Below are 26,835 nucleotides of genomic sequence, written 5' to 3'. Positions count from 1 at the left end.
ACGCAGAACACCTTGAAGAAGAGAAATAACACCTCACGAGAACACTCAGGAGAAATGGCTACTCGCTCAATAACATCCGACGAGTATTTAGAAAATCAGAAGGAAACAAAGAAAAGATCGCCGTAGGAGAAAACAACGGAAAAAATAACTGACCCGCCAGAAAACAGCGATACTTTCATACATTAAAACACAACAGACAGGATCGGCATGACACTAGACAAATACGACATAAATACCCTCTCTAAACTACACCGGAAGCTACCCCGTTATCTACTGCCAGTAAAAGACACAATAGAACTACAGGCTCCTGGAGTAAACCACATCAATGTAGGTGCGGAAATTACTATGTTGATGAAACAAAACGCCTGATCTCCACCCGTCTAAAAGAACATATCCGTCACACCAAGTATCATAACAGATATTTCAACGGTAACCAAGCATTCCTATGAAACTAGACACGGAATATCATTTGACAAGACCAAGATCCTAGCAGCTATCCCATGGAATCTGGGAAGAAAAATCCGCGAGGCTATCGAAATCAAGAAACATCCGACCAATATTAATTTAGAAGGCGGATATAAAGTCAGCAATTTTTGGATGCCCATCGTACACAGATTAAGACATACAGACCACAACATAAACACGCAGGTCGAACCTCCTATTACATAAAGGCGCGGGCAAGCCCCACTACCCGGCTGTGACACATACCTTCCAGAATGCTCACGAGAGAGCCAGGGGGCTTACGTCAGCCAGAAAGGCTATGATATATAGACCAAGGTCAGGAACCACTCTTGTAGTGTGATTGCTGCCTGGGAGATTGATTACCTCGGATCGAGTAGGGATATTTCAGTCACCTTGACAAAAAAAAAATGCTGCAATGTATTCGAAACGTCGGCAAACTGTAAGTAATGTACAGAAAACAACAACACGGTTCAACACGGAAAATAAACTATAAATGTCTTCGGACACTCTCGGCACTAAAAGCCATACGCCATTGCACTTTATTTTACCGTATATAGTTATAATGGCTTAAGAGAAACTCTGCATTGACTCACACTAGCGCTCGTAGTGTTAGAAAAAAGGTAAACTGCTAATCTAATCGGCCGGATAAAGATGATTAAGAAAAGGATTTTCATTTTTAGGAATAAATAAATAATATATTCCCATACATTTCTATATTCTATTTACCTAAAATTCGTAGCTCAAATCCCTAGAATTTTTACAACATAGAGTTGATTGTCTGAACGGCTAGAACTGTGTATTTTTATACAAATTATTTATCAGACCTTTTGTAATAATTCTGATCACTTTTGAAAAAAAAATTGTTTTCAAAAATGAGCAATATGCGGACCAAAATTGACTGGACATGTGTGATTTCTGAAATAAATAAACTCTTGCTAGCAGAAACATAATAAAATGGGGTTGTTTCATGCTTACAAATATTTCTTCACACATCATATCACACTTTAATTAAGTTTTAAGTTTCATCTTTAAATTTCCGTTCATACAACAACATTAAATTAGAAATTCAGAGCATTTTCCAACATAGTCCGTCTTAACAAACTTAGTTATTATAGTCAAAAATAACAATGTCTCGTGATGCCTGTTATTCAAGTTCCTCCGATATGTCCTGGCTATTAACAATAGGCCGGGCCGATGACCTTTGATGTTAGGCCCATTAAAACAACAAGCATCAACAATAGGCCAGGAGAAAATTTTCATGGTTCCATGTACGCTTTCTCTCTGAAGGATGGGAATACGTGTAATATTAACATAAATGCATTAAACCAATTTTTTTCTGATAATGGGCATGTGTGGTCTCTCTAGTCACCGATTCAGTTACATACGAAAGCTTTAAAATGTTCAAGACCGATACAGATGTGAGGAGTTCAGTAAAACCACAGTTGTTTCCTTTTTTATGAAATGTCCATGAAGTATGACTGTAATCACTCTATCTTTAGTGGTGTGTTATTTGATGTGAAACCCGTACTCAGTTAGAAGTTGTTGTCTGTTGCAGGGCGGCAGGATGTACGGGCTGCTGTTAGAGAATATGTCGGACTACATCAAGCAGGTGTATGGCGAGGAACGCTGGGAAGAGATCAGAAGACTCGCCAACGTGGACCAGCCCAGCTTCAGCGTCCACCAGGTCTACCCCGAGAACCTCATACCGCGTCTCGCCAAGAAGGCCATCCAGGTAGGCCTACTCAGGTCCGCTTCTACTAAAATATTATCAGCTTTTTCAGAACGTTTGGTTTATTTACATGTCAATCCTTTCAATGTTTGTTTTTATAAACTGCCCTCCACTTATCCCAATTATTCCTGAGAATAACGCTTGGCTGTGTTCCATGGGATCAGAAGTGGGAGATTCTTGTTGAAATCAGTGTTCAGTTGCATCTCATATCTTTGGTAACAAGGATTGAATGACATCAAAACGGAAGCTGTTTGCGTTGATGATGTCACTTCAGAAGCTTCCCGAGTATTCCCATGAGTCAAATAGGGCTCCTTGTTTTTATTATTATTAGTGTTATTACTATTCCTTCGATTTTTCCTACTTTGGACCACGAAAACAATTGACTTCCTGCTTGGTCCATTTTTCTTCTCCCAGTACTTCATAATTTCGCTGTGGATTCTCTTCTTCTCCTCTGATCATAATTATGTTCTTTGACTTTTCATTTTGTTTTTCCTCGAGCCCCTTGAAATTATCGATTTTATCTGGAAACGTATATCAACTAAAGATTTATTTTAGACTGATGCCAACTTCATCCACGTCCTTTCTTATTTCTTCTAACCATTTAGTAGCTCTTTTTAATTTTATAATGTAGTTAAAGATTGTCTTCGTTAGTTGACTCTCGTTCATTCTTGAGAGATGCGTATGTTGTCTGTGATCTTCTCTGTCTATCTGTATAGATCTCCATTTCTTCTCTTCCTCCATGTACCATCCTATCTTTTTTCGTGTCTGAGCGTTGATACAATACAAATGTACATAAATGCAAGTATGCATAATCACACATGTTACAATTACACAAAATACACGGCACTTTACAGATATAATTCGTGCAGTCAAACAGAGCCCATGCAATAATCAGCGACAGCAGTTCCCTCTTTGGTCGCTTGAAAGAGGTCTTAAAGTGCAAGTGGTACAGGGCATAGCTGACACTTATACATGTGGGGGAAGTTTGTATTTCCCCGCAATCACAAAATTATATCTGTTTTCTCTTGATATGTCCCTAAAACTTCCAAAACCACTCCTCAAACGATTAAGACACTTCCAAGTATCCCAGCTGATCTGACACCCAGGAGGTGGGGATTCATAAGGTACCAATCACTCTGAAAAGGGTTGTGTCCTACTTCGCTACATATTATCCCCCTCAGCTCTTCAACATCTACAGTTATTACACAGTCACTAGATGGATGGGATGGGGGTAGAACACCCTACACTTTGCTTATATACCGTTCTTCTTTCAAACAGTCAGGAAGAATTCGCAGACAATTTGGACAGAATGAAATGTCAGCCTATAACTTGGTGTAAGGATAAATTTAGAAAAGTATAAGCTTGCGGCAATTGATCGAGGAAATGAGGTTCACCTTACATTGCGCCTGAAGGATTACAACTTGTTGATAACTTTGTTTACATGGGATCATTGATCAGCGCCTCAGGAAGTTCGAAAAAGGAGATCAAAAGGAGGATAACCGTTCAGAAATGCCCTGAGGAAGCTGTACAAATAACACAAAGGTCCACCTTGCAGGCATCCTTGTGTCTTCTGTCTTCTTGTGATGGTGCGAGACATGGGCTTGCAAGGTAAACGATAAAAAGTAGGCTACATTGACGCATTTTAAATGTGGAACTGACGGACTTACGTGTCCGATGGACAAAAAGACGGATTATTTCGATCTTAGAAGAACTTAAAATCTCCAAACTCATATCCGCTCAGGTTTACGAGGAAATACCGCAATTATTTGGCCATGTAATGACACGACATTGGAAGGATAATTGTGCAGCGTGAATTCGACGGCAAGAGACCGCGTGGAAGGATATCTCAACGATTCGTAGAGTAAATTGATATGATCACGGGAGAATTCCTTCAGTGTCCATGGATAAGAGTCAAATATTACAATGGATAGTTTACGTAGGTAAGTTAATAAGTATCTACAACAAGTATCTATGGCCTTGTGTTCTCACTAGCCGCTAGAGCGCACCATTGCCTACGTCTGTGGTAGGATTCAGCGTTATCAGATCAGTACAGAAAGGGGCCGCACGAGCGCGAAGGATGACGAAACATCCGGGCGTCCATTTGCAGCCGTAACTGATGCCAAAATTGAACAAGTGCGTGATATGATCCTGAATAACAGACGAGTAACTGTTCTATGAATTATGCCATAGAGCCAACCTAAAGACAATTAGACCAGAATTCCAGGCACTTATTGACTTGCCCTCGTAGTTAGATCAAGGGCATAATACGTGCGTGGGGTCACGACACTTAAAAACAAGCCAGTGGCTAGGATGATGATACAATGCAGATCTTCACAGAGCAGCACTCCGTGCAGGTAACACTTCTGCCATTCTCTTCATTTGCCACTAGTTTCCTTCTCTCCCGACACTATCCATTATCTGGTAACAGTAAATATGAAAGACTAGAGCTGGCTCAGGAAAATGAACGGACAGATTTTCCAATATGCCTGTCACCAGTGAGTGCAGCCATTTTGTACTCTGCAAAATGGCCGTCGTTCATGGGCACGGCCATCTTTCATTTTCCACGACTACCAACTCCGAGCAGAAAAACTGGAAAAATCCATTACTTTTGTAAAGTTAGGTTAGGTTAACTTAGCTTGGCAGTCCTGGAAAATCGAAGATGGTTGTGCCTGTGAATGGCAGTCAACTTATAAAATCAGTTTACTCATTTTGGCGCGTAGCTCCGAACTATTCTATCTTCTGCAATCCATCATTTTCATTTGCTGGTAGTTTTCTGCTCTCCCGGCACTATCCGTCATCTGGTATCTCCACGTTCTTCGTCTCCTTCCGTTCACCGTTCCTTCTGGAGCGTTGATAAACAAACAATGTCTCACAGCCAGTTCCTATTCCCAGTACGAAATAGAGTCTCGATAATTGTCAAAATTCCTTTCTTCTTATTTTTATAGATTGATATATGAGAGAGATAGTTTGGCTTATTTTGCATTGACAGACACTATTTTAATTTTACACTGAAGAAAATGGAAATTGCAACACCCAGAAGGAGTGGTGCTACATTGCTGCAATTTAACATGCAGGACGAGTGTTCGGTTTTGATTCGATGATTACACGATCAAGTCCCTCTGACAGCAAGTTTGGACAACAATCAATACAGGATGTGCCCATTGATACATTGATGAATTCGTCGAGGCATGGAGTCAATAAGCCCTGGATTGCTTCCTGAGGAATTGTGGCCCATGCTTGCTGCACTGCACGGGTCAGTTGTTCCAGAGTTGTGGGTGGCTGAGGACGGTTGGCCAGTTGTCGATCCATCATGTCCCACACATGCTCAATAGGACTGAGGTCCGGGGATCTGGCGGGCCATTCAAAGGTTGTGATGTCGTGGAGAGCTTCTCTGGAGATGCGTGCAGTGTGAACCAGGGCATTGTCCTGCTGAAACATCCCATTAGCAATGTTCGCCATCATAGGGACAACCACTGGATTGAGTACCCTATCAACGTACTGTCAAGCAGCCATAGTGCCCTCAACAAGCACTAATTGTGATTTCACATTAAAGCCAATAGCTCCCCAGACCATAATGCTTGGTGTTGGCCCTGTGTGCCTCTCGGCAATAAGATCTGGGTGGCCCCTCTCCCCGGTACGTCGGCGCACACTATTCCGGCGATCACTGCGGGCAAGACAGAAGCGCGATTCATCACTAAAGACGACTCTATGCCATTCGTCGACCCACGACGATCTTTCTCGACACCAGGCCAGCCTTACACGTCGCTGTTGTGGGGTCAATGGAACACCTTCTGCAGGGACACGGGCTCATAAGCATGCTGCACGCAGGCGATTACCAACTGTTTGTTGTGTAACGTGGGGTCCCACAGCTGCTCGAATTTGCGCTGCTGTTGCATGGGATTCCATCCGGGCCATCCGAATGATGCGGCGATCCTCTCTCACAGTTGTCTATCCCGCTGGTCCTGTGACAGGTCTACGAGTGTGGGTACCTTCATTTGACCACTGCTGCCATACACGTTGTACCGTAGATGCCTGTCGGCCAACACGTGCAGCGACGGTCCTTAGCGATAATCCAGCCTCACACAGCCCAATTATTCGAGCCCTCTCAAACGGCGACGGTTGTTGATAGCGTTCTCTTCTCTGTCGTCGAGGCATGTTTGACGGGGAACACTTCACTGCAAGGACTGCAAGTCAACTACGCTACACCAGAGTCCGTATACTGGAATTGATTCCTCCGCGACCAATCATGGGGGGAGACATGTAGCAACAATCTAATGGGTCTGAATCTTTGATCGTTTACATACCTGTATGGCATCTTCCCATATCTTGAAAATCAACATAAACGACCAATGCTTTCATGGTGTTGCAATTTCCATTTCCTTAAGTGTACCTATTTTAGCTGTTATTGCATTTTTTCCTTAAAATCTGTATTTTGCTTGTAAAGCTATAAATTATTTTAATTAGACTGGCGGAATAAGTATCTAAAAGTATCCAAACACCGTGGAATAAGGAAAGTATACTACGTAAATTTTGGCAATATATTTGTCGAGGTAACATATTTAATTTATTAAAGTTACAAGACTTTTTTTTGCTAGGGGCTTTACGTCGCACCGACACAGATAGGTCTTATGGCGACGATGGGATAGGAAAGGCCTAGGAGTTGGGAGGAAGCGGCCGTGGCCTTAATTAAGGTACAGCCCCAGCATTTGCCTGGTGTGAAAATGGGAAACCACGGAAAACCATCTTCAGGGCTGCCGATAGTGGGATTCGAACCTACTATCTCCCGGTTGCAAGCTCACAGCCGCGCGCCTCTACGCGCACGGCCAACTCGCCCGGTAAAGTTACAAGACTACAGCTTAATATCCGCACGAAAAAATGCCATCGCAAATGTGCCATAATGGTCCGTTAATAACCTGTGTAATCGCCTGACTGATGAATGCGGGCGTGTAAACATGTATGCATTTTGTCGTAGAGGTTCCGGATGTCAGCTGTGGGATGTAGTTCCATGCCTGTTGCACTTGGTCGGTGAATACAGAGACGGTTAATGCCGGTTGCGAATGACGCTGGAGTTGCCATCCAATGATGTCCCATACGTGCTCGATTGGGGACAGATCGTGGAATCTAGCAGGCCAAGGCAACATGTCAACACTCCGTAGAGCACGTTGGGTTACAACAGCAGCATGGGGGCGTGCATTATCGTGTTGGAAAGTACCCCCGGGAATGTTGTTCATGAATGGCAGCACAACACGTCGAATCACCAGACGGACATACACATCTGAAATCAGCGTGCGTGGAATAACCACGGGAGTACTCCCCAGACCAGAACTCCCGGTGTAGGTCCAGTGTGTCGACACAGCAGGCAGGTGGAATGCAGGCGCTCACCTTACCTCCTTCTAACCAAGACACGGCCATCACTGGCACCGTCCGACTCGTTGGCTGAACTGTCAGCGTACTGGCCTTCGGTTCAGAGGGTCCCGGGTTCGATTCCCGGTCCGGTCGGGGATTTTAACATTAATTGATTAATTCCTACGGCACAGGGGCTGGGTGTATGTGTTGTCTTCATCATCATTTCATCCTAATCACGACGCGCAGGTCGCCTACGGGAGTCAAATAGAAAGACCTGCAACTGGCGAGCCGAACCCGTCCTGGGATATCCCGGCACTAAAAGACATACGACATTTCATTTCATTTCACTGGCACCAAGGCAGGACCGGCTTTCATCGGAAAACACAACGGACTCCACTCCATCCTCCAATGAGCTCTCGCTTGAAACCAGTGAAGTCACAGACGGCGGTGGTTTGGGGTAAGTGGAATGTACGCCGTAGGGCGTCTGGCTCGTAGCTGTCCTTCAAGTAACCGATTTCGAACAGTTCGTTGCGTCACTGTGGTGCCAACTGCCGCTCGAATTGCTGCTGCAGACGCAGTCCACTGCGCAACAGCCATACGCCGAATACGGCGGTCCTTCTTCTCGGTTGTGCCACGGGGACGACCGGAATCCCGTCTTCTTGCGTGCGTACCTTCTCGTGACCACTGCTGCCAGCACGCGTGCACAGTGGAGACATTCCTGCCAAGTCGTTCTTCAATAGCTTGGAAGGAAAATTCACCTTCACGTAGCCCTATTATACGACCTCGTTCAACCGCAGAGAGCTGTTGTTACTGGCCTCTTCGTCATCGTAAAGGCATTCTTGACCCAATCAGAGTCACTCCGTCCAATCTCACAGGTAACTAACGCTCTTGCATAGTACAGCCCGTATTCAAAACAAACCTGATGTGCAACGTGACGGGGTCGCTACTAGCGCCACAATTATGTGATTTACAAGACGTTATCTTTCAGATGTATAAACACGTCTACCAACGTTCGTTAGTCTAGCACAACCCCTTCTTGGTGTTTAGGTGATTTTTTTCCACCAGTGTAAATTTCCCCGTTACTTCGGCATGTTACGTTTTTGTTTTTTTGTTTTTTGCTAGGGGGTTTACGTCGCACCGACACAGATAGGTCTTATGGCGACGATGGGATAGGAAAGGCCTACGAGTTGTAAGGAAGCGGCCGTAGCCTTAATTAAGGTACAGCCCCAGCATTTGCCTGGTGTGAAAATGGTAAACCACGGAAAACCATTTTCAGGGCTGCCGATAGTGGGATTCGAACCTACTATCTCCCGGATGCGTGTTACGTTTTTCAAAACATAAATACGCTACTCTAAATTTCTCTCATCTAGGAATGTAATATGAATTTATATAGTTGAGCTTAAATAAAGGTGAATAAGGATATGCAGTAAATGGAAAGAGCGGAAGTGTAGTATAGAAATCTAGGATGGTCCATCTTGGATTTTGCCTTAGTCCTTCTTCCACTGATAACTACAGTAGATGCTTTGCCTGACTCTTTTCATTTCTCATTCCATATTGTTCACAGGCTATATTCAGGTCTGCTAACATTCTTTCTTTTTTTTCTTTTTCTTTTTGGATAGTCCGTTCGCTTTGTCTTAACATTCTGTGCGAAAGAATATAGTTCTTAAAACCATAGCCTATTACGGAAGAATCGAGTTTTCACAGCATGTCCCTTTCTGACCCCATATGAAAGGCCCATTTTACTTGTAGAATCTGCCGGCACTCGAACCTTGGCCGTTCGGGTGAAACGACAGCAGCTAATCTATGCCAATAATAACGCTCCACGTTCCGTGAGCACATAAAATCAATGTATCCAATATTTTTTAGATAAGAATGCAATAATTGAAAATATAGCCCATTCATGATCATTCTATGAAGACATACAAATGAAAATAGTATAGTACTTTGTATTTATCACAGTTCTGACAACATGTGTGTGTGTGGAAGATCTAGTGTAAAAGTGTGAACTTTCACGTATATTAAAGATGGTTCTTAGAATAATGCATAAAATTAGATATGACCTACAATATTTACGTGGTTTGCTAAGAAAATATTGGGCTTGACTCCTTGGCTGAATTGTCAGCGTTGAGACCTTCGCTTCAGAGGGTTCCGGGTTCAATTCCCATACGGATCGGGGATTTTAATCACGTCTGATTAATTACTCTGGCTCCGGGACTGGGTACTTGTCTTTGTCACACGACACTACCAAACACCACAGAAACACGCAATATTGATTACATCCTTCCACATAGCGTTGGGGCCGGTTGTAAAACAGAACCAAATCCACATGTGCACCACAGTTAACACCCGCGACCGCACGTGTGTGAGAAAAGCGGTAGTAGAAGAGACAGAAGAATAAGACTAAGTAAATATTTGAAAGGCTCAAAGTTTGTTTGCTTTTATCAAATTTCCATCCCGAAACGCATGACGGCACTATACCCGCTTTACAGCTACGTTATGGATGTTGCCGAAACACCCCTGCGCCATAGGTTGAACAACCAGTCCCGCTGTGGGATACGTCAAATCCTGTGAACGACCTTTTCTTCCGTGTTCATATACGGAGAGAGGACGTTAAAATAGAATATTTTCAGCATCTTGGTTATTTTATTACCATGAGAGTAAAACCGCGTCACAAACCAGAATGAAAATTTGTGCAGTGTATCGAGAAAATGAAATGATGTATCGGGCATTTTAAAAGTAGTTTTCGCGTTTTTGATCAGGGAATTTCTCCCCTAAAGTCAAACTGCACACAGGACTGGCAGACGTTGAAAGAACAAACCTCCAGAAAAATGGCAATGCATTGTTGATAACAACGGGGCATACAGTGTCAAATTAAGTTTGTTTACGACAACGTGTGATTCTATTGTCTGTTTCCTTCCTTTCTCTGGTGTGGATGACCTTACGTCCACATCCCATACCCGAGGGTGTTGGGCAATTGCTCTGTCTTACCTGTGCAGCGGGCAGCAGCCATCACAAGCGTTATTAGAGTCTGAAGGTAACGTTAGGGTGTACTCTGCCCGAAGCAGGTCCAAACCCCCACAGAGGTGTGCCTCAGCCGGAGTTTACGTACGGTAGGGTGGCCAGTTCCTTTCCGCTCCTCCATTCCCTTACCCCCCACCAAGAGCCCGTGTCAACCCATCCAAATATTGGCCACGCCCAATGTTGCTTAACTTCGGAGATCTCATGGGTTCCGGTGTTTCAACACGGCTACGGCCATTGGCTAGAGTTTTATGAAACGAAAATAAATGAGACAAACCAATAAATAAACAAATAAATAAATAATGTGTAAAAATAAAACGTATAAATATTGTCTCATTTATTATTTCATCAACCAGTTAGCTACACTATTCTAATCACACATTAATTCACTCATTCGTGTGCTCACACACTTACTTTCACTCTACCAGTTTTACCGCGTGAGTTGGCCGTGCGGTTAAGGGCACGCTACTGTGAGCTTGCATCCGGGAGATAGTGGGTTCGAATCCCACTGTCGGCAGCCCTGAAGATGGTTTTCCGTGGTTTCCCATTTTCACACCAGGCAAATGGTGGGGCTGTACCTTAATTAAGGCCACGGCCGCTTCCTTCCAACTCTTAACCCTTTCCTATCCCATCGTCTCCATAAGACCTATCTGTGTCGGTGCGACGTAAAGCCACTAGCACTCTACCAGTTTTCACAATTATTCTCTTACACTCTCAAAGATACATGAGATTGTGGCAGTTCTTTTAATTAATGTATTTCTTAATAAATGAATTAAATTTTGGTGAGGGCAATTTTCTTGGCATCCCCCCATAATGCGTTCCATAGGTGTGCGGACTGCCCGTGAAACCTTTCAGAAAGGGTATGGCTGTATGGCGAAGAAAGTTTAACTCCTCCTCCCCTCAGTTATGAACGGTATATAAGGGATATATGGCGGAAAAGACATATATCTATAGAGGCAGAGAGGGATTTCCGGAGATAGATCATGACATATCAGTTTGTTTGATTATTGTCTCTATGGAAATGAGCCATATTGAATGGGGGAGGGGGTCCATGACAGTTAATTAGCTTTCTCGCGTGGCGCTGTACTTTCTGCAGACTATCCATGCCAAATAGACGTTATTACGCGCCGTACCACGCAAAGGTATGTTGACTTTACAGCGCATGATCAATCATTTTAGGCGTTGAATGGCGTCATTACTGAGCAGCGAGTTTCCACCGGCGAGCACAGAAAGCGCCCGGGAGATAAAATTTGCCACTGCATACTTTAAGATGGTACTTGGAGGTGGTAGGTGCCTAGTAGCGTGGATATACTGCCTTAACTTAACCTTGTCTATAAATCTGGACTTCTTCCATTCGATTCAGCTGAATTCTTACAGCCAGACTTTATGTTGTTCGAAAATTTAATTGATGGAAGGTTTCTGATTCAGGTAGAGGACAGATAAAACAAAATAATGCTCTGCGTTCCACACATAAAAATGCACGAAACAAAGGAATAAAGAAAGAAAATATAAAGTAAGAATGTCTACTTCCACGTGCTCACTGGTCACTGAGTGGCTCCGATATTCCACAGTTCTGAGTGTTTACTAGGCTATCAGCTGAAACTAACAGTCATCTGATGTTAACAACATCCTTTCCCCAGCCCCGTCCATCTTCAACGTGTTCCAAAACGAAAGGCATAAAAGCTCTAGTAAATCAGGGTTTCTCATGGCATACAGTCATGTGATTTTGTTTCCATAGAATTGAATGACTTCCTTTACGGCCATAGAGACGCGTATCTCTTGTGTCTCTTATTCTTTTCACATTATGATCTGTAAGTTTTTGGTGTAAAATCTGTCTCCTTCTTCGGATAACTGAGGCAGTCGGGTGTAGGAAGACAATGCACCTATGATAAGGAAAGTCGGTATTATATTCAGACAGTAAAATGATCGTGGGTAATACAAAATTAACTGGCCAGTAAATAAAAGAAACGCTAATAAAATAAGGAAGGGATAAATCTCGGCATTAACACAGCATTAAATATGGGACTTGTTTTTCGAATTTGGCCAACTATAGAACACATACAACTTTAGAATTTTAGTCCTTTATTCTCTTCTCTTCTCTTCTCTTCTCTTCTCTTCTCTTCTCTTCTCTTCTCTTCTCTTCTCTTCCCTTCTCTTCTCTTCTCTTCTCGTCCGGCTCCATGGATAAATGGTTAGTGTGCTGGCCTTTGACTACAGGGGTCCCGTGTTCGATTCTCGACAGGGTCGGGAATTTTAACCATAATTGGTTAATTCCGCTGCCACGGGGGCTTGGTGTATGTGTCGTTTTCAGCCTCATCACGACGCGCAGGTCGCCTATGGGAGTCAAATCAAAAGACCTGTATCTGGCGAGCCGAAGTTGTCCTCGGACACTCCCGACAATAAAAGCCATACGCCATTTCATTTAATTTTTCTCTTATCTTACTCTTCTCTTCTTTTCTCTTCTCTTTTCTCTTCCCAGAACCCCTTCATTGAATGTACATAGAATTTCAGTCTTCGTTTCCACTTGTGTCCGTGTTATTTTGAATATATTTGTAGAGATCCTTATTTCTCCTTTTCTTCCAAGTCCCATCAGTAGACTTCTGCGGTCCCAGAATGTTCCTCCAAATCTTCCTTTCCTTCTTCTCGAGTTCTTGCAGCTCCTGTTTTTTATTGAAAACTAGCTGTAGTGCCCGGCGTTGCCCGGATAGTGAGCTAAACTTGGACTTTAAAAACATCCGGAGTGTTACTATCCATTCGACACTATTTTCGATTTTTTCTTACTCCCCCTCACCCCCCAACTAAAATGGGGCTGAACTTGAGCGATCAACACAAGCTATGGATTCGACACTATTTTCGATTATTTTTATACCTAACCCCGATGAACGCCCAATTCAAAGGGTGCTACAGATGACTTACTCCCACAGTACTCGTCTCCAGATAAGTCATAAGTGTACCAAGTTTGGTTGAAATTACTCCAGTCGTTTGGGAGGAGATGTGTGATTTACACACACACCCACGCGTGGCGATCAACACAAACTACATCGCCTCCGACATATGCTGTTAATTCTAAGAGAAAGAGAGAGCAGAGAAGGTTGGGAAGTAGTGATACTAAGAAAGTATCGTGCCTGTTCCCATGTCAAGCATTACAGGCAAATCAGATATTGGGTTGCGTGGTACTAGAGGTTGGTAATAAGGGCCAGGATAAAACCGCATGGGCAGAAATAGAAAGATGCCTGGCTTGATCAACAAACATATGCAAAGGACCGTAGTCCGGAAAAGTCCAGGTAATGTTAGTTCGGAACAGGTATCATGCACAAGTCATTAACCACGTTCCAAGCAGGTTCAGTTATTCTGGGCATTAGTCCTTCTAGGCACGCTTGCGATTTATGCGTACCTTTCAGGCTACCTAGCCATTCCACGAGAAGTTCTACAGTTCTCGTAGCAGAGTCTAGCGACCGCGAAACTCAGTGTAGCATTGTGTGACGTTGAATAGGACCACGGTTAACCTGAATGAGTCTAGCGACCGCGGTTCTCCTAGGTGCAGCTAGAGACCTTGCGGTAATAATATAATAATAATAATAATCGTATGGCCTCAGCTACCGTGTGCAGACATTTGAATTTGACGCCATCTGGCTGTCTGCTCGTCAATTTCGACGTTCCGTTTTACTCTAGGCCCCCACTAGATGGCAGACCGAGTAAACCGAAACTCTCTTGGGCGTCTATGGCTGAGATTTAATTAATTTTGTCGGGTAAACACCGAATGTGTCACCAGAGATCTTTTACATGCCAACATCGCACGACATGGAGTGTCGAATGGACTTTTTTCCGCCCTTCAAAAATCCGACTACCTCTGCCGGGTTTGAACCCGCTATCTTGGGATCCGGAGGCCGACACTCTACCGCTGATCCACAGAGGCAGCTGCCTTGCGGTATTTAGGTATAGGATTGTTACAATGTCACAACTCAGCTGGAGATATTCTTGTTGTACAGGCTTTTGTTGAGAGCGCGAACATACACTTCTAAGAGTCTGATAACAGAAGTAACATTAGCATTATTTCAACGTTGTTCTCTCTTTACATCTGCGAATGACAAACTGCGCTAGTTGCCGAAAGTGAGAGAAATAGCTGAAAGAGTCGACCCCAGTTGCTAGTTATACGGTAGGACGTCGTTCCAAATGAGCACACAAGTAATACTTTGTGAGAAGTTCGAATACACTGCTGTAATCGTTGAAGAATGCACTACCTGCCAACACTAGTTGGCAAAATATTAACCTCAGCTAGAGAGATCTTCGTATATTGCTATGAATTTACTTCCTTACGTAGCAGGATTGGGAATCAATCTCAGGATAAGGGGGTTGAATATTTAACTCAAAAATGCATGCAGATAACACACTGTCAGCATCATGAATAACCTTATAGAAAAGCGATTTAACTGAATAAGTTTTCTTTAATTTATATTCATTCTTAGAACGAAGGCGTGTCGCTTAGAAGATTTACTCGAGTCCATAAGCACTACAAGTTGTTTTACGTCGCACCGACACACATATGTTTTACGGCTACGATGGTACAGGAAAGGGCTAGGAGTGATAAGGAAGCGGCCGTGGCCTTAATTAAGGCCCAGCCCCAACATTTGCCTGGTGTGAAAATGGGAAACCACGGAAAAACATTTTCAGGACTGCTGACAGTGCGGTTCGAACCCACTATCTCCCGAACACAGGATACTCGCCGCACTTAAGCGACTGCAGTTACCGATCTCGGTATACAGGGATTGATTTTAAAAGAAAACTCGCGCGTGATAAAATTCTGACATCCTGACTAACTGGATTCGATTAGTAAGGCTTAAAATCAATAACACTATTTTCAGACACGTACAGGTCTCAGAATTTAGTACAAGTAAATCTACTGTCACGAGGCTGGCATATTACAGTACCGAGACGTTAGGTTCTTTTGTGAGACATGAAATCATGTTCTCTTTCTTACCCTTTTCCCAATTACGTGTTGTCGACACTTTATCTGGGTTTAACGACGTTTTGCAGTTAGACATATTTTCTGACCTGAAAGCATTATCTCAGTCAATAAGCTGGCCATTCTGAAAAAGAGTTCGCAGACCCTGGGTTCAATTCTTGGTTCACGCTGACTACACATCATCTCGCAATTTGCAGATCTTCGAGCCGAACAGTGAAATGACCACATATCGCTCCGTATTTCGGGATGAGCAACATAATCCTCTTTTTTCCTGTTATTCAGATATTGAAGTATGAATAAACATCATATCTGAATGTTGAAAATACTTTCAATTTAAAGTAGAATATATAAACTAGAACGAGAGACCCTGCGCAGACTCTGGGTTCAATTCCGGGTTGACGCTTACCATGCATCACTTCGTAATCCACTAGGCAAAAATGTAATTCTTCCATATCTTCATTATTGTCGGTTCTATCGAAAACTACCACATAACAAGCATTGTAGATCGTTTATCTCATATCGTGTTTAGCCGTTGTGATAACAGATATAATCGCAAATTAGAATTGCATTCTCTCAAATCTATGTTGTAGCCTCCGTGGCTCAGGCGGTAGCGCGCCGGCCTCTCACCGCTGGGTCCCGTGGTTAAAATCCCGATCACTCCACCTGAGATTTGTGCTGGACAAAGCGGAGGCGGGACAGGTTTTTTTCTCCGGGTACTCTGGTTTTCCCTGTAATCTTTCATTCCAACAATACTCTCCAATATCATTTCATTTCATCTGTCAGTCATTAATCATTGCCCCAGAGGAGTGCGACAGACTTTGGCAGCTGGTACAGTTCATATCCTCGCCGCTAGATGGGGGTTCATTCATTCCATTCCTGACCCGGTCGAATGACTGGAAACAGGTTGTGGAATTTCATTTTCATATCTATGTTATCAGCAGTCATATCGAAAAGTACTACGAAGGTCGCTCTGAAATTAAGTTTCCCTATTTTTTAAAAAAAAGAAAATGTAGCTATATGAAAAAGTGTATTGACTCCCGATACAGTAATGTCGGAGCTATTTTTCGACATAATCACCAACAGAACTGAGACACTTGTCATATCGTCGGACCATCTTTTGTATGCCGATGTCGTAGAAATCTGTCGCCTGGGAATGGAACCAGCGTGTGACATTCGTCTTCAGCTCTTCGTCCGTGTGAAAATGCTGACAGGAGGACAGGAATTTGCAAGAGGTGAAAGAAAAGATTAAAATCACTGGAAACAAGCTCAGGAATATACAGTGAATGATCAAACACCTCCCAGCCGAACTCCTGCAGAGAGCGCCGAGCCATATGTGGTGAACATTGCCATCGATCAGCACAACACCTGCATTGAGCATTCCACGCCTCTTAATTTGAATGGCCCATCGCAATTTCCGTAGAAACTTTATCACAGACCGAACCTCGCAGGCGGCGGGAGGAAGAATACGAGCCACTGTTGCTGCGCTACTGACACCAGGCGGCATATGATTACTACGTCATAGACCTCATATTTCTCATCTAAATAACGTACTGAAATGAAATAAGAAAACTTAATTTCTGGACGGCCTACGTACATAATAAAAGTTGTAGAAAAACAATTTCCAATCTTTCTTGTCTTACCGTACTTTACCATGTTCGCTGTGCTAACGGAGATAATCGCGAATATAGACTTATGCCGAGTTGTGAGAAAATGACTAAACAGAGTATTATGAACCTCTCTATGTAAAGGCAATGAATAAAGCGCTATCGTATAGGCTATGTATAATTTCATTCGCGCATATCTACGTTATTAGCGATTTTGTCGAAAAATATTACATAACAATAGTTTGTCGTTATCACGTTTTAGCGTACTGGCTATGATAACGGAGATAATCGCGAATTTAGACGTATGCCGAGTTGTGAGAAAAAGATGGTCAAGATATGTGGATGGACGTCCTGTGTGGGCCTGTGGGTGAGTCTGCATATGCGGATTGACCTCGTCTGTGGATCTGTGGATGAGACAACACACAGTATGTAGACGGACTAGACTGTCTTCATCTGTAGACCTATGGGTAAGTCCACATATGTGGATGGACTGAACTGGCCTCGTCTGTGGACCTATGGGTAACTCCACATATGTGCATGGACTGGATTGTCCTCATTTGTGGATCTATGGATGAGACCACATATGCGGTGCTCATTAGTGTCTGCTCATTAGCTCCCTGCTCATTATTAGCGCTTTCTTCAATATCTGCCTGCTCATTAGCTGCTGGTCATTAGCGTCTGTTCATTAGCATCTGCTCATCAACTCTCTGGTTAGCGCCTACTCCTTAACATCTGCTCGTTAGTCCCTGCTCATTATCGCTTGTTCATTATCTGCCTGCTCATTGGCCGCTGCTAATCAGCGTCTGCTCGTTATCTCCCTCCTCATTATCCGCTGCCCATTAGCTCCCTGCTCATTAGCGTCTGTTCGTTATATCTCTGCTCATTAACCACTGCCCATTAGCTCCCTGCTCATTAGCGTCTGTTCGTTATATCTCTGCTCATTAATGCCATGATGTGTGGACCTGTGGATAAATCAACATAAATGGATGGACTGAACTGTCCTCGTCTGTGGAGCTATGGATGAGTGCACATATGTGCATGGACTGGAAGTAGCGCTTGCTCATTAGCTGTTTCCTCATAAGCCACTGCCCATTAGCTCCCTGATTAGTGCCTACTCATTAGCGTCTGCTCGTTAGTTCCCTACTCATTAGCGTCTGCTCATTAGCTCGCTGATTATTGCCTGCCCATTACCTTCTGCTCGTAATCCCCCTGCTCATTAGCACTTGTTGTTTATCTGCCTGATAATTGCCCGCTGCTCATTAATGTCTGATCATTACTCCCTGCTCATTATTAGCGCTTATTCAATATTCGCCTGCTCATTAGCGTTTGTCCATTAGCACCTGCTCATTAACTCCCTGATTAGCGCCTACTCCTTAACGTCTGTCAGTTGATCCCTGCTCATTAGCATCTGCTCATTAGCTCACTGATTAGTGACTGCTCATTAGTTCCCTGCTCACTATCGCTTGTTCATTATCTGCCTACTCATTGGCCGCTGCTAATCAGCGTCTGCTCGTTATCTCCCTCCTCATTATCCGCTGCCCATTAGCTCCCTGCTCATTATCGTCTGTTCGTTATATCTCTGCTCATTAACCACTGCCCATTAGCTCCCTGCTCATTAGCGTCTGTTCGTTATATCTCTGCTCATTAATGCCATGATGTGTGGATCTATGGATAAATCAACATAAATGGATGGACTGAACTGTCCTCGTCTGTGGAGCTATGGATGAGTGCACATATGTGCATGGACTGGAAGTAGCGCTTGCTCATTAGCTGTTTCCTCATAAGCCACTGCCCATTAGCTCCCTGCTCATTAGCGTCTGTTCGTTATATCTCTGCTCATTAATGCCATGATGTGTGGATCTATGGATAAATCAACATAAATGGATGGACTGAACTGTCCTCGTCTGTGGAGCTATGGATGAGTGCACATATGTGCATGGACTGGAAGTAGCGCTTGCTCATTAGCTGTTTCCTCATTAACCACTGCCCATTAGCTCCCTGCTCATTAGCGTCTGTTCGTTATATCTCTGCTCATTAATGCCATGATGTGTGGATCTATGGATAAATCAACATAAATGGATGGACTGAACTGTCCTCGTCTGTGGAGCTATGGATGAGTGCACATATGTGCATGGACTGGAAGTAGCGCTTGCTCATTAGCTGTTTCCTCATAAGCCACTGCCCATTAGCTCCCTGATTAGTGCCTACTCATTAGCGTCTGCTCGTTAGTTCCCTATTCATTAGCGTCTGCTCATTAGCTCGCTGATTATTGCCTGCCCATTACCTTCTGCTCGTAATCCCCCTGCTCATTAGCACTTGTTGTTTATCTGCCTGATAATTGCCCGCTGCTCATTAATGTCTGATCATTACTCCCTGCTCATTATTAGCGCTTATTCAATATTCGCCTGCTCATTAGCGTTTGTCCATTAGCACCTGCTCATTAACTCCCTGATTAGCGCCTACTCCTTAACGTCTGTCAGTTGATCCCTGCTCATTAGCATCTGCTCATTAGCTCACTGATTAGTGACTGCTCATTAGTTCCTGCTCAATATCGCTTGTTCATTATCTGCCTGCTCATTGGCCGCTGCTAATCAGCATCTGCTCGTTATCTCCCTGCTCATTAGCGTCTGCTCATTAACCCCTTCACACTAGCTCCTTATTAATTAGTCGCTTACTCATTAGCCTTTTGTTCATTAGTCCCTGCTCCTCATTAGACCCCTGCTCATTGGTGCCTATTCATTAGCACGTGCTCATTAGCGCCCTGCTCATTTAGTAGCGCTGACAATTCTCGGTTCTAAGCTAATATGAACACCAGAGGTCGATCCCCGAGTGATGTAAAAACTACTGTAGGCTGCTAATAGTCTCTAGAGTGTAAATCTATAAGTTCAAATAATATGAAGATCGCAAATTGAGTGAGTCACACGTGTAGGTTAGCTTCGGGGTTAGCGCAGCTGCCCCGCTGCATAAAAGGATAGTTTAGGGGAAGGTTAAATAATGTTTCTCTCATATATACGATATCACCGGTCCTAGCAATAACAACTGTATAGCAAAAGTTAAATAAAATACCATTTCTGATCATTTATGTCTTATACAGTTTTACTCCAGTGGTTATGGCAACGTATCTATTCATAAATTTATAATTATACTCAACCATAAAAATCACAAAAGATAACCATATGTGGACAGCGTCTACAAATGTGGACCACCCTGCATATCACCTATGTCTACGTGTGTAGACCACCCTGTAGATCCACGTATGTGGACGGCGTAGACCGCCTTCCTCTGGCGCACGTGAGTGACTGTAAGTCACGTAATCACCGCAAGAGTTCGCCCTAAACGTCGAAAAAGCACATGTACGGTCAAGTCACTCTATAGAACGTACTTTTAACAACTGTCAACATTCAAAATACGCGCTCTGTGTTTTAAGTCATACCTCCATCTTAAACTCGGAATACACACTATCGGCTACCAACATTGATAATGCACGAGCACCCGTTCAAAATATGCCGCTATATTTGACCTAAACTGCGGACGCTCAGCTATTTAAAAAAAACTCTCTCAGCTGCCAAAATTCAAAATACGCGTTCTTACTAAAAACATGCGATTGTGTAGGCATCTTTAACTTGAAATGGACACCACGTAATCACAGCGTGTAGAAAAACGTGATGATGTTCATCTGTCAAATTCCCACTTCTGCTTCTTCAGGTCTCTACTTGTCAAGAAACACAAACTGCCCGCTCAAATGCGTAACTTTGTTAAAAAAAAAGTGCTTTTATATCGACGACGCTGCGCACTACATCTCCTCAAAGTAAGCTCTCTTGCACGTGTGCTGTCAAACATTCAAAACACGGGCTCAAAAACATATGGCTATACAGCCACACACACACACTCTAGCGATAATCAAAGGAACTTTTACCACGCATGCTACCATATGTCAATAAACTAATGACGACCTCTATTCCCCTCGACATTCTTATGGGGGCATCTTAGACTACTAGTGTTTTCTGTACTCCCTCCAACTTCTCATTTTCCCCTCTCCCTGCCTCGACTGGCACATAAAAGGGGAAGATACACACTACAACTCGCCACTTCGTCTGCGAATGGTCCCTCCAGTGGTCCAGCGCCCTCGGGCATGAAGCCTTGCTGAGTACCCAGGAACCTTTCCGTGGACTGAAGGACGGTGCAGGGAGAGCCCCTCTCCCCCAAAACCGGTGATGAACCTAGCCGATGGGCTCCTCCAAGGAGCCTGTGTGGTTAGGTAAGGTTATGACGTCATGGGCTCCACTATGGTTCCTTTGAGGTTAGAATAGGGTAGATAGGTTATATTATGACCTCAGAGGTCATTGACAACAGATGGAACTTGACATCCTTTGTAAAATGATGATTCAGCTTCCATTGTGCGAGTATCCCCTTTGCGTTTATTACTATTGTTGATAATAAAATATTCAGTATGACTTGTGAGTTTGACAAAAAGCATAAAATTTCATATGGATGATGTTAACTTAATGCAGAAGCCCAGAGAAATAGACAGGCTACAAGAGAATATTTTGCGGTCGAGACTAGAGGGCAACATTCGCTCGTGGGAATATTTTCTTCCAAAGCGACTAGAAAGAAACTCATCGGGCAACAAAAATGGAAATATACTGAGGTAGATGAAGATGTTCTAAAATTCGTACCGGAAAAGAGGAGGTAAACATCGTAACATAAACCCATAATCATATAAAATACAATGCGAGTCCCGGATGGCTTGCCGTCCTTCTTGTATGGTGCGTGTTGGTAACCGAGAGCACGGTCGCCGTCACACTATTAACCTAAAAACCTACCAGATTCGATTAATGCATAATCAGATTGAAAAATCGATATAGAAACAATCAAACTTACCCCCAATTTAGTAATTGTTCAAGATGTTCTCCCTCTAAAGAAGCATTTTAGCGTGTGATGATATTCCGGTTAGCTCTCTGCAATTCAACCTCAAGAATTTAATAATTTCAGAGCGAATTGCACTTTAAAAAACCACAGCACATGAAAACACTCTATTGAACACTTAGTTCAAAAGCCATGAAACGCACTAAACTTACTGTGGTGTACGCTGTACGGGAGCTTATCGCAGACTAGCGGTGGTCATGATATCGCTGGGAGCACTACATGAATAGGCGGCTATTGTATCATCCACTCGCCCAGACACGGCACGTGGAATAACTGAGGCTCACACTGTATGAAGAGAACTCACTATTCTATGCAGTAAAATTTAAATTTGCTCTTGCGCATTACAATCGTAAGCATTCTTTTTTTTGACGAAATAGTGCCATGCAACAAAAAGTGTGGTGGAAGTGTAACCTAGCAACCGTGCTGGCTTTGTCGTACGGGCGGTGCTTAGTTGAAATGATCAACCGTTGATAGATGTCCGTGACCGAGGGACATATTTATAATCATTTGATTTTCCCATAAGGAAATTAAACACCATTTTTATTTCAAGTCATTTAAGATTAGGGTGTGCATTAACTTCGAGTAAATACAGTATTTTATACATTCTATACTGTATTGAAAATATACATGAATCCTCGGTTTGAAAGCTTCCCCCTGACTGGGATGTAAAATACATCTGTGGATTCACCGATCAAGTGACTGCGTCGTTTGCGTCATGTATCTATCAGCTTGCATTCGAGAGATAGTGGGTTCGAACCCCCACTGTCGGCAGTCCTGAAAATGGGTTTTCGTGGTTTCTTTTTTCGCACCAGGCAGTTGCTGCGGCTCTACCTTAATTAAGGCCACGGTCGCTTTCTTCCCATTTCCTATCCCATCGTCATCGACATAAAGCAAATGGCCAAAAAAAGTCTGTGGAATCCTCTGGTTACCGAAAGAGACGATTAAAACGGCAACCACCATAAGCTCTCAAGTTGGGAGCGTATATAGGTGACCACGGGCTCAAGCCGAACCCAACATTATTAATCACTTTCATCGTTCCTCTTCGATATTCCTTGTTCAGTCTTCGTTCTCTTCCAACCAGGTTGATATTGAATTTGCAAGGCCTGGAGAGTCTTTCATTTTTTCACCCTTTGTGACTATTCCTCCTCATTCACCGAAACTCTTATTGTCTGAAAAGTCAGAACTGTTCTACATTTTGTTTTGATCGGTGATTTGACTGGATGGTCCGTGTACTGGCCTTCGGTTCGCAGGGCTCTGGGTTCAATTCGTAGTCGACGATTTTACAAACGTATAGTATTGGAATGTATTAATTTACTTTATAAATTATCTGTAGTAATGATATAATTTACTACACCACAGTGAGTTTTAGCTCAGGTGCCTTGGAAAATAAATAAAATAAACAAATATAAACTGATCGTTGATCTGTATTTAGGGCTGCGGCCAGGTGAGAGATTCCCTATGAATTGTTTACCTCGTATTTTCTTAAATGATTTCAAAGAACTTGGAAATGTATCCATTCCCCTGATAAATTATTCCAATCCCTAACTCCTCGTACTAAAATGAACATTTGCTCAAATTTGCCCTCTTGAATTCCAAATTTAACTTCATTTTTCCTACCTTTAAAAGCTCTATTTAAGTTTACTCATCTCCTAATGTCATTCCGCGCCATCTCTCCACTGACAGCTCGGATTATGTCACTTAGTCGAGCAGCTCGTTTCCTTTCTCCCAATTCTTCAAGCCAAAAGTTGACAACATTTTCATAACACTACTCTTAACGTATCCACACAGACGCACACGAGATGCTGCCGATTAGTACAATTAATTTTATTCACAATGTATTCACAAATGAACACAAACATAACCTTAATCACAGTATCAAAACAATTCACTTCGAGAAAATGAACAAAGCCGCCATTATTAAAAACAACTGAATAGAGGTTACAACTTTGAAACACAGTTGAAAACAGATGACTGCGTATTTCAGTATGGAGACTGCAAATATTGCATGTCAGCCCGGGATATATACTTGCTACACCATAACTTTACCAAACAACAAATAACTTTTACCGTCAAGATCGTCCCCTTATATATGTGCCTGGCCAGGCTTGTAGAAAGTTACATTACAAAATATATCTTCGTGAAAATTCTGGAGTGCGTAACACACAGTTTACAATGGATGTAATATTCTCAATCGTTCTCGTCACCTATACCATTCTGGAAGTTACAGTGTGTTTCACAATTATAGATTACAATTTATATATACAGTTAAGAATAAATTATAACATTAATTTACAGGTATTTACATTAACGGAACTGATATATATGTCTATGTACAACACATGTTTCATGACATAACCTCACACACAATACGATCATTCGACTACGTAAATAATAATACTAATACTAAACGGATGTAACACTTTACAGCTATACGTACAATGGTAATAATTGTAAAATAGTAATAATAATAATAATAATAATAATAATAATAATAATAATCGTAAAATAATAACAATTGTCATTATTATTATTCGAGCTCGATGTCTGCATTAGTTGCCCATGGGTGAGAAAATATTGTTTTCAAGTTATACCTGCTATCGCACTTGCGTCACTCTTTTGTCGTAAATCAGGCAGAACAAATCTTGCTGCTTTCCTTTCGATATGTCCAGTTCTCGTATCAATAAGTCCTGGTAAGAGTCTCATACACTAGAGGCAAACTCGAGTTCATCTGACTTGTAGACCAGCCTACCAGCCGCCATAGAAATATGCAATAGCGAATATATCCCACTAAATAGGATTGGCGTAAGATAGAACATCCAACAGTAAAACTACGATAAGTAGGTAATATGCTGGGAAAGACATGTGAAGAGAGGATGGTTCTCAGTTGTATTTCTCTTTAGAACAATAATCAGCCCGAAGGCTGCTTAGATCCCCAACAACATCGCCATTAGCTGTCGTAGTTGTACGAAGGTTAAAGACGCCTTACAGGTGTGAAGATTGATAAATACAGCAACGGATCGAGCACGTATGAAGCGGCTTTCTCGATTATAATTTGAAAAATTCTAACTAAAATAACAACATTGGCCATTATATATCCCGCCTGGTGGCCATGGTCGTTAAAGTCTATATGGTATGACCCCTTGGTTAGCGGGTTCGAGTCCCATTGACCAAAAAATTTTACCATCAGAATGTTGACCGGGAGAGTAGGAGAGATGGTGGTATACAATTTCTAATCACTAGATTGCGTGCCAAAAGCGTGGATTAAATTCGAAAGTGGTGGTGGTGGTGATTATTGTTTTAAGAGGAAGTACAACCAGGCAACCATCCTCTATTAACACTAATTAGTGAGAAAAATGGAAGGGATCCGACACTTCGAAAAATGAAGGTATCGGCCAAAGAAAGACAAGAGACATGAAGGAGTGAAAATTCAAGACTCCCTAGGACTCTACACCTAATACCGTCAGAGTTCGAAAATAAGAAGAGTTGACCATGGAAGGACGGATAGAATAGATGAAAGTGAAGAGCCTGCCACAACTAAGGGGAAGAAATACCAGGACTCACCTAAGGGTCCCATGATCGCCAACCCACGCTCCCAAGTTAAGAATCCCTGGGACCCCCTCCTATGACAGGCAGGGGATCCCGTGGGTGTTATTCCACTGCTCCCACGCACAGACGATTTAAATTAAAATCCCCTCCACAGTGTCCATAAGGAGTAAGGGCATATGACGCTACTGATGGTGACGTTAAGCCATGAGCAGACCCAACAGTGCTATCCGAAAGAATTAGGCTTCGTGCTGACACTGGGCTCCCCCTCTGCCATCCTACTATCATACATCGCGGCATTCATTTCATTTCATTAACTCCTCTGATCAGGTTGACGTCAGGAAGGACATCCGGTAGAAAACTTACTATGAAAATTCATCTCACTTCATATCCAATCGCGTAGAGTAGAGATGGCAAACCTCTTCTACTAGCATGTCAATTAACGTTTTGTTTATTATTCTTTACTCTAGTGTGCCACCGGTTATTTTCCTTTGAAATAATCGTGAAACCCCCTCAATTGACTTCATTTAGGTATTAGATTGCATTCGACTGAATATTTCACGATTTTATTTTACAAACATCATTGAAAATTACATTTCAAAAGCAGATGAATTTTAAGATTAAGATATATTTTGCTTTAACCTAATAACATTTGTAAAAAATATCTCCATAGAATTAATTGTGACGTACTTCTATGGTGGTAGATATTCGACCTATTTATTACATGTTAAAAACATTAAAATATATAAGACCGAGCTCGATAGCTGCAGTCCCTTAAGTGCGGCCAGTATCCAGTAATCGGGAGAAAGTGGGTTCGAGCCCCACTTTCGGCAGCCCTGAAGATGGTTTTCCGTAGTTTCCCTTAATTAAGGCCACGGCCGCTTCCTTCCACTTCCTAGGTCTTTCCTATTCCATCGTCGCCAAAAGACCTATCTGTGTCGGTGCGACGTAAAACAAATAGCAAATATATATATATATATATATATATATATATATATATATATATATTAGTGTGTTGTGCGGCGTGTCACGTAGTGGCACGCGGATCATAGGTTCGTCATCCCTGGCGTAAAGAAACTGGACAAAGTTTGGATATGTATGTATGTTTAGTCCTCATCCCGAAGGCTGGTTGGATCCTCAACAGCTCTGTCCTCAGCTGTCATAGATGGCCTAGGCATCACTCACTGAAGAGGCGTACTAGGAAAATGATGAGTGAGGTAGTTTCCCGTTGCTTTCCTCACCGT

General features: G+C 42.7%; 1 protein-coding gene across 1 annotated transcript in view; it reads left to right on the top strand.

Annotated features, from left to right (window-relative positions):
* Gyc88E (Guanylyl cyclase at 88E) overlaps positions 1-26,835 on the top strand; it is an 814,243-nt gene that overhangs the window by 610,044 nt on the left and 177,364 nt on the right. Inside the window, exon 3 of the mRNA XM_067144088.2 lies at positions 2,018-2,194. Within this exon, the coding sequence (XP_067000189.2) occupies positions 2,027-2,194 (168 nt within the window). The 5' untranslated portion in view covers positions 2,018-2,026. The remainder of the gene's footprint in view (positions 1-2,017; positions 2,195-26,835) is intronic.

The sequence above is a fragment of the Anabrus simplex genome, chromosome 3, assembly GCF_040414725.1.
Source record: "Anabrus simplex isolate iqAnaSimp1 chromosome 3, ASM4041472v1, whole genome shotgun sequence".
NCBI lineage: Eukaryota > Metazoa > Arthropoda > Insecta > Orthoptera > Tettigoniidae > Anabrus > Anabrus simplex.
The sequence above is the reverse complement of the archived record's forward strand: the minus strand, read 5'-3'. Positions and strand labels throughout refer to the sequence as shown.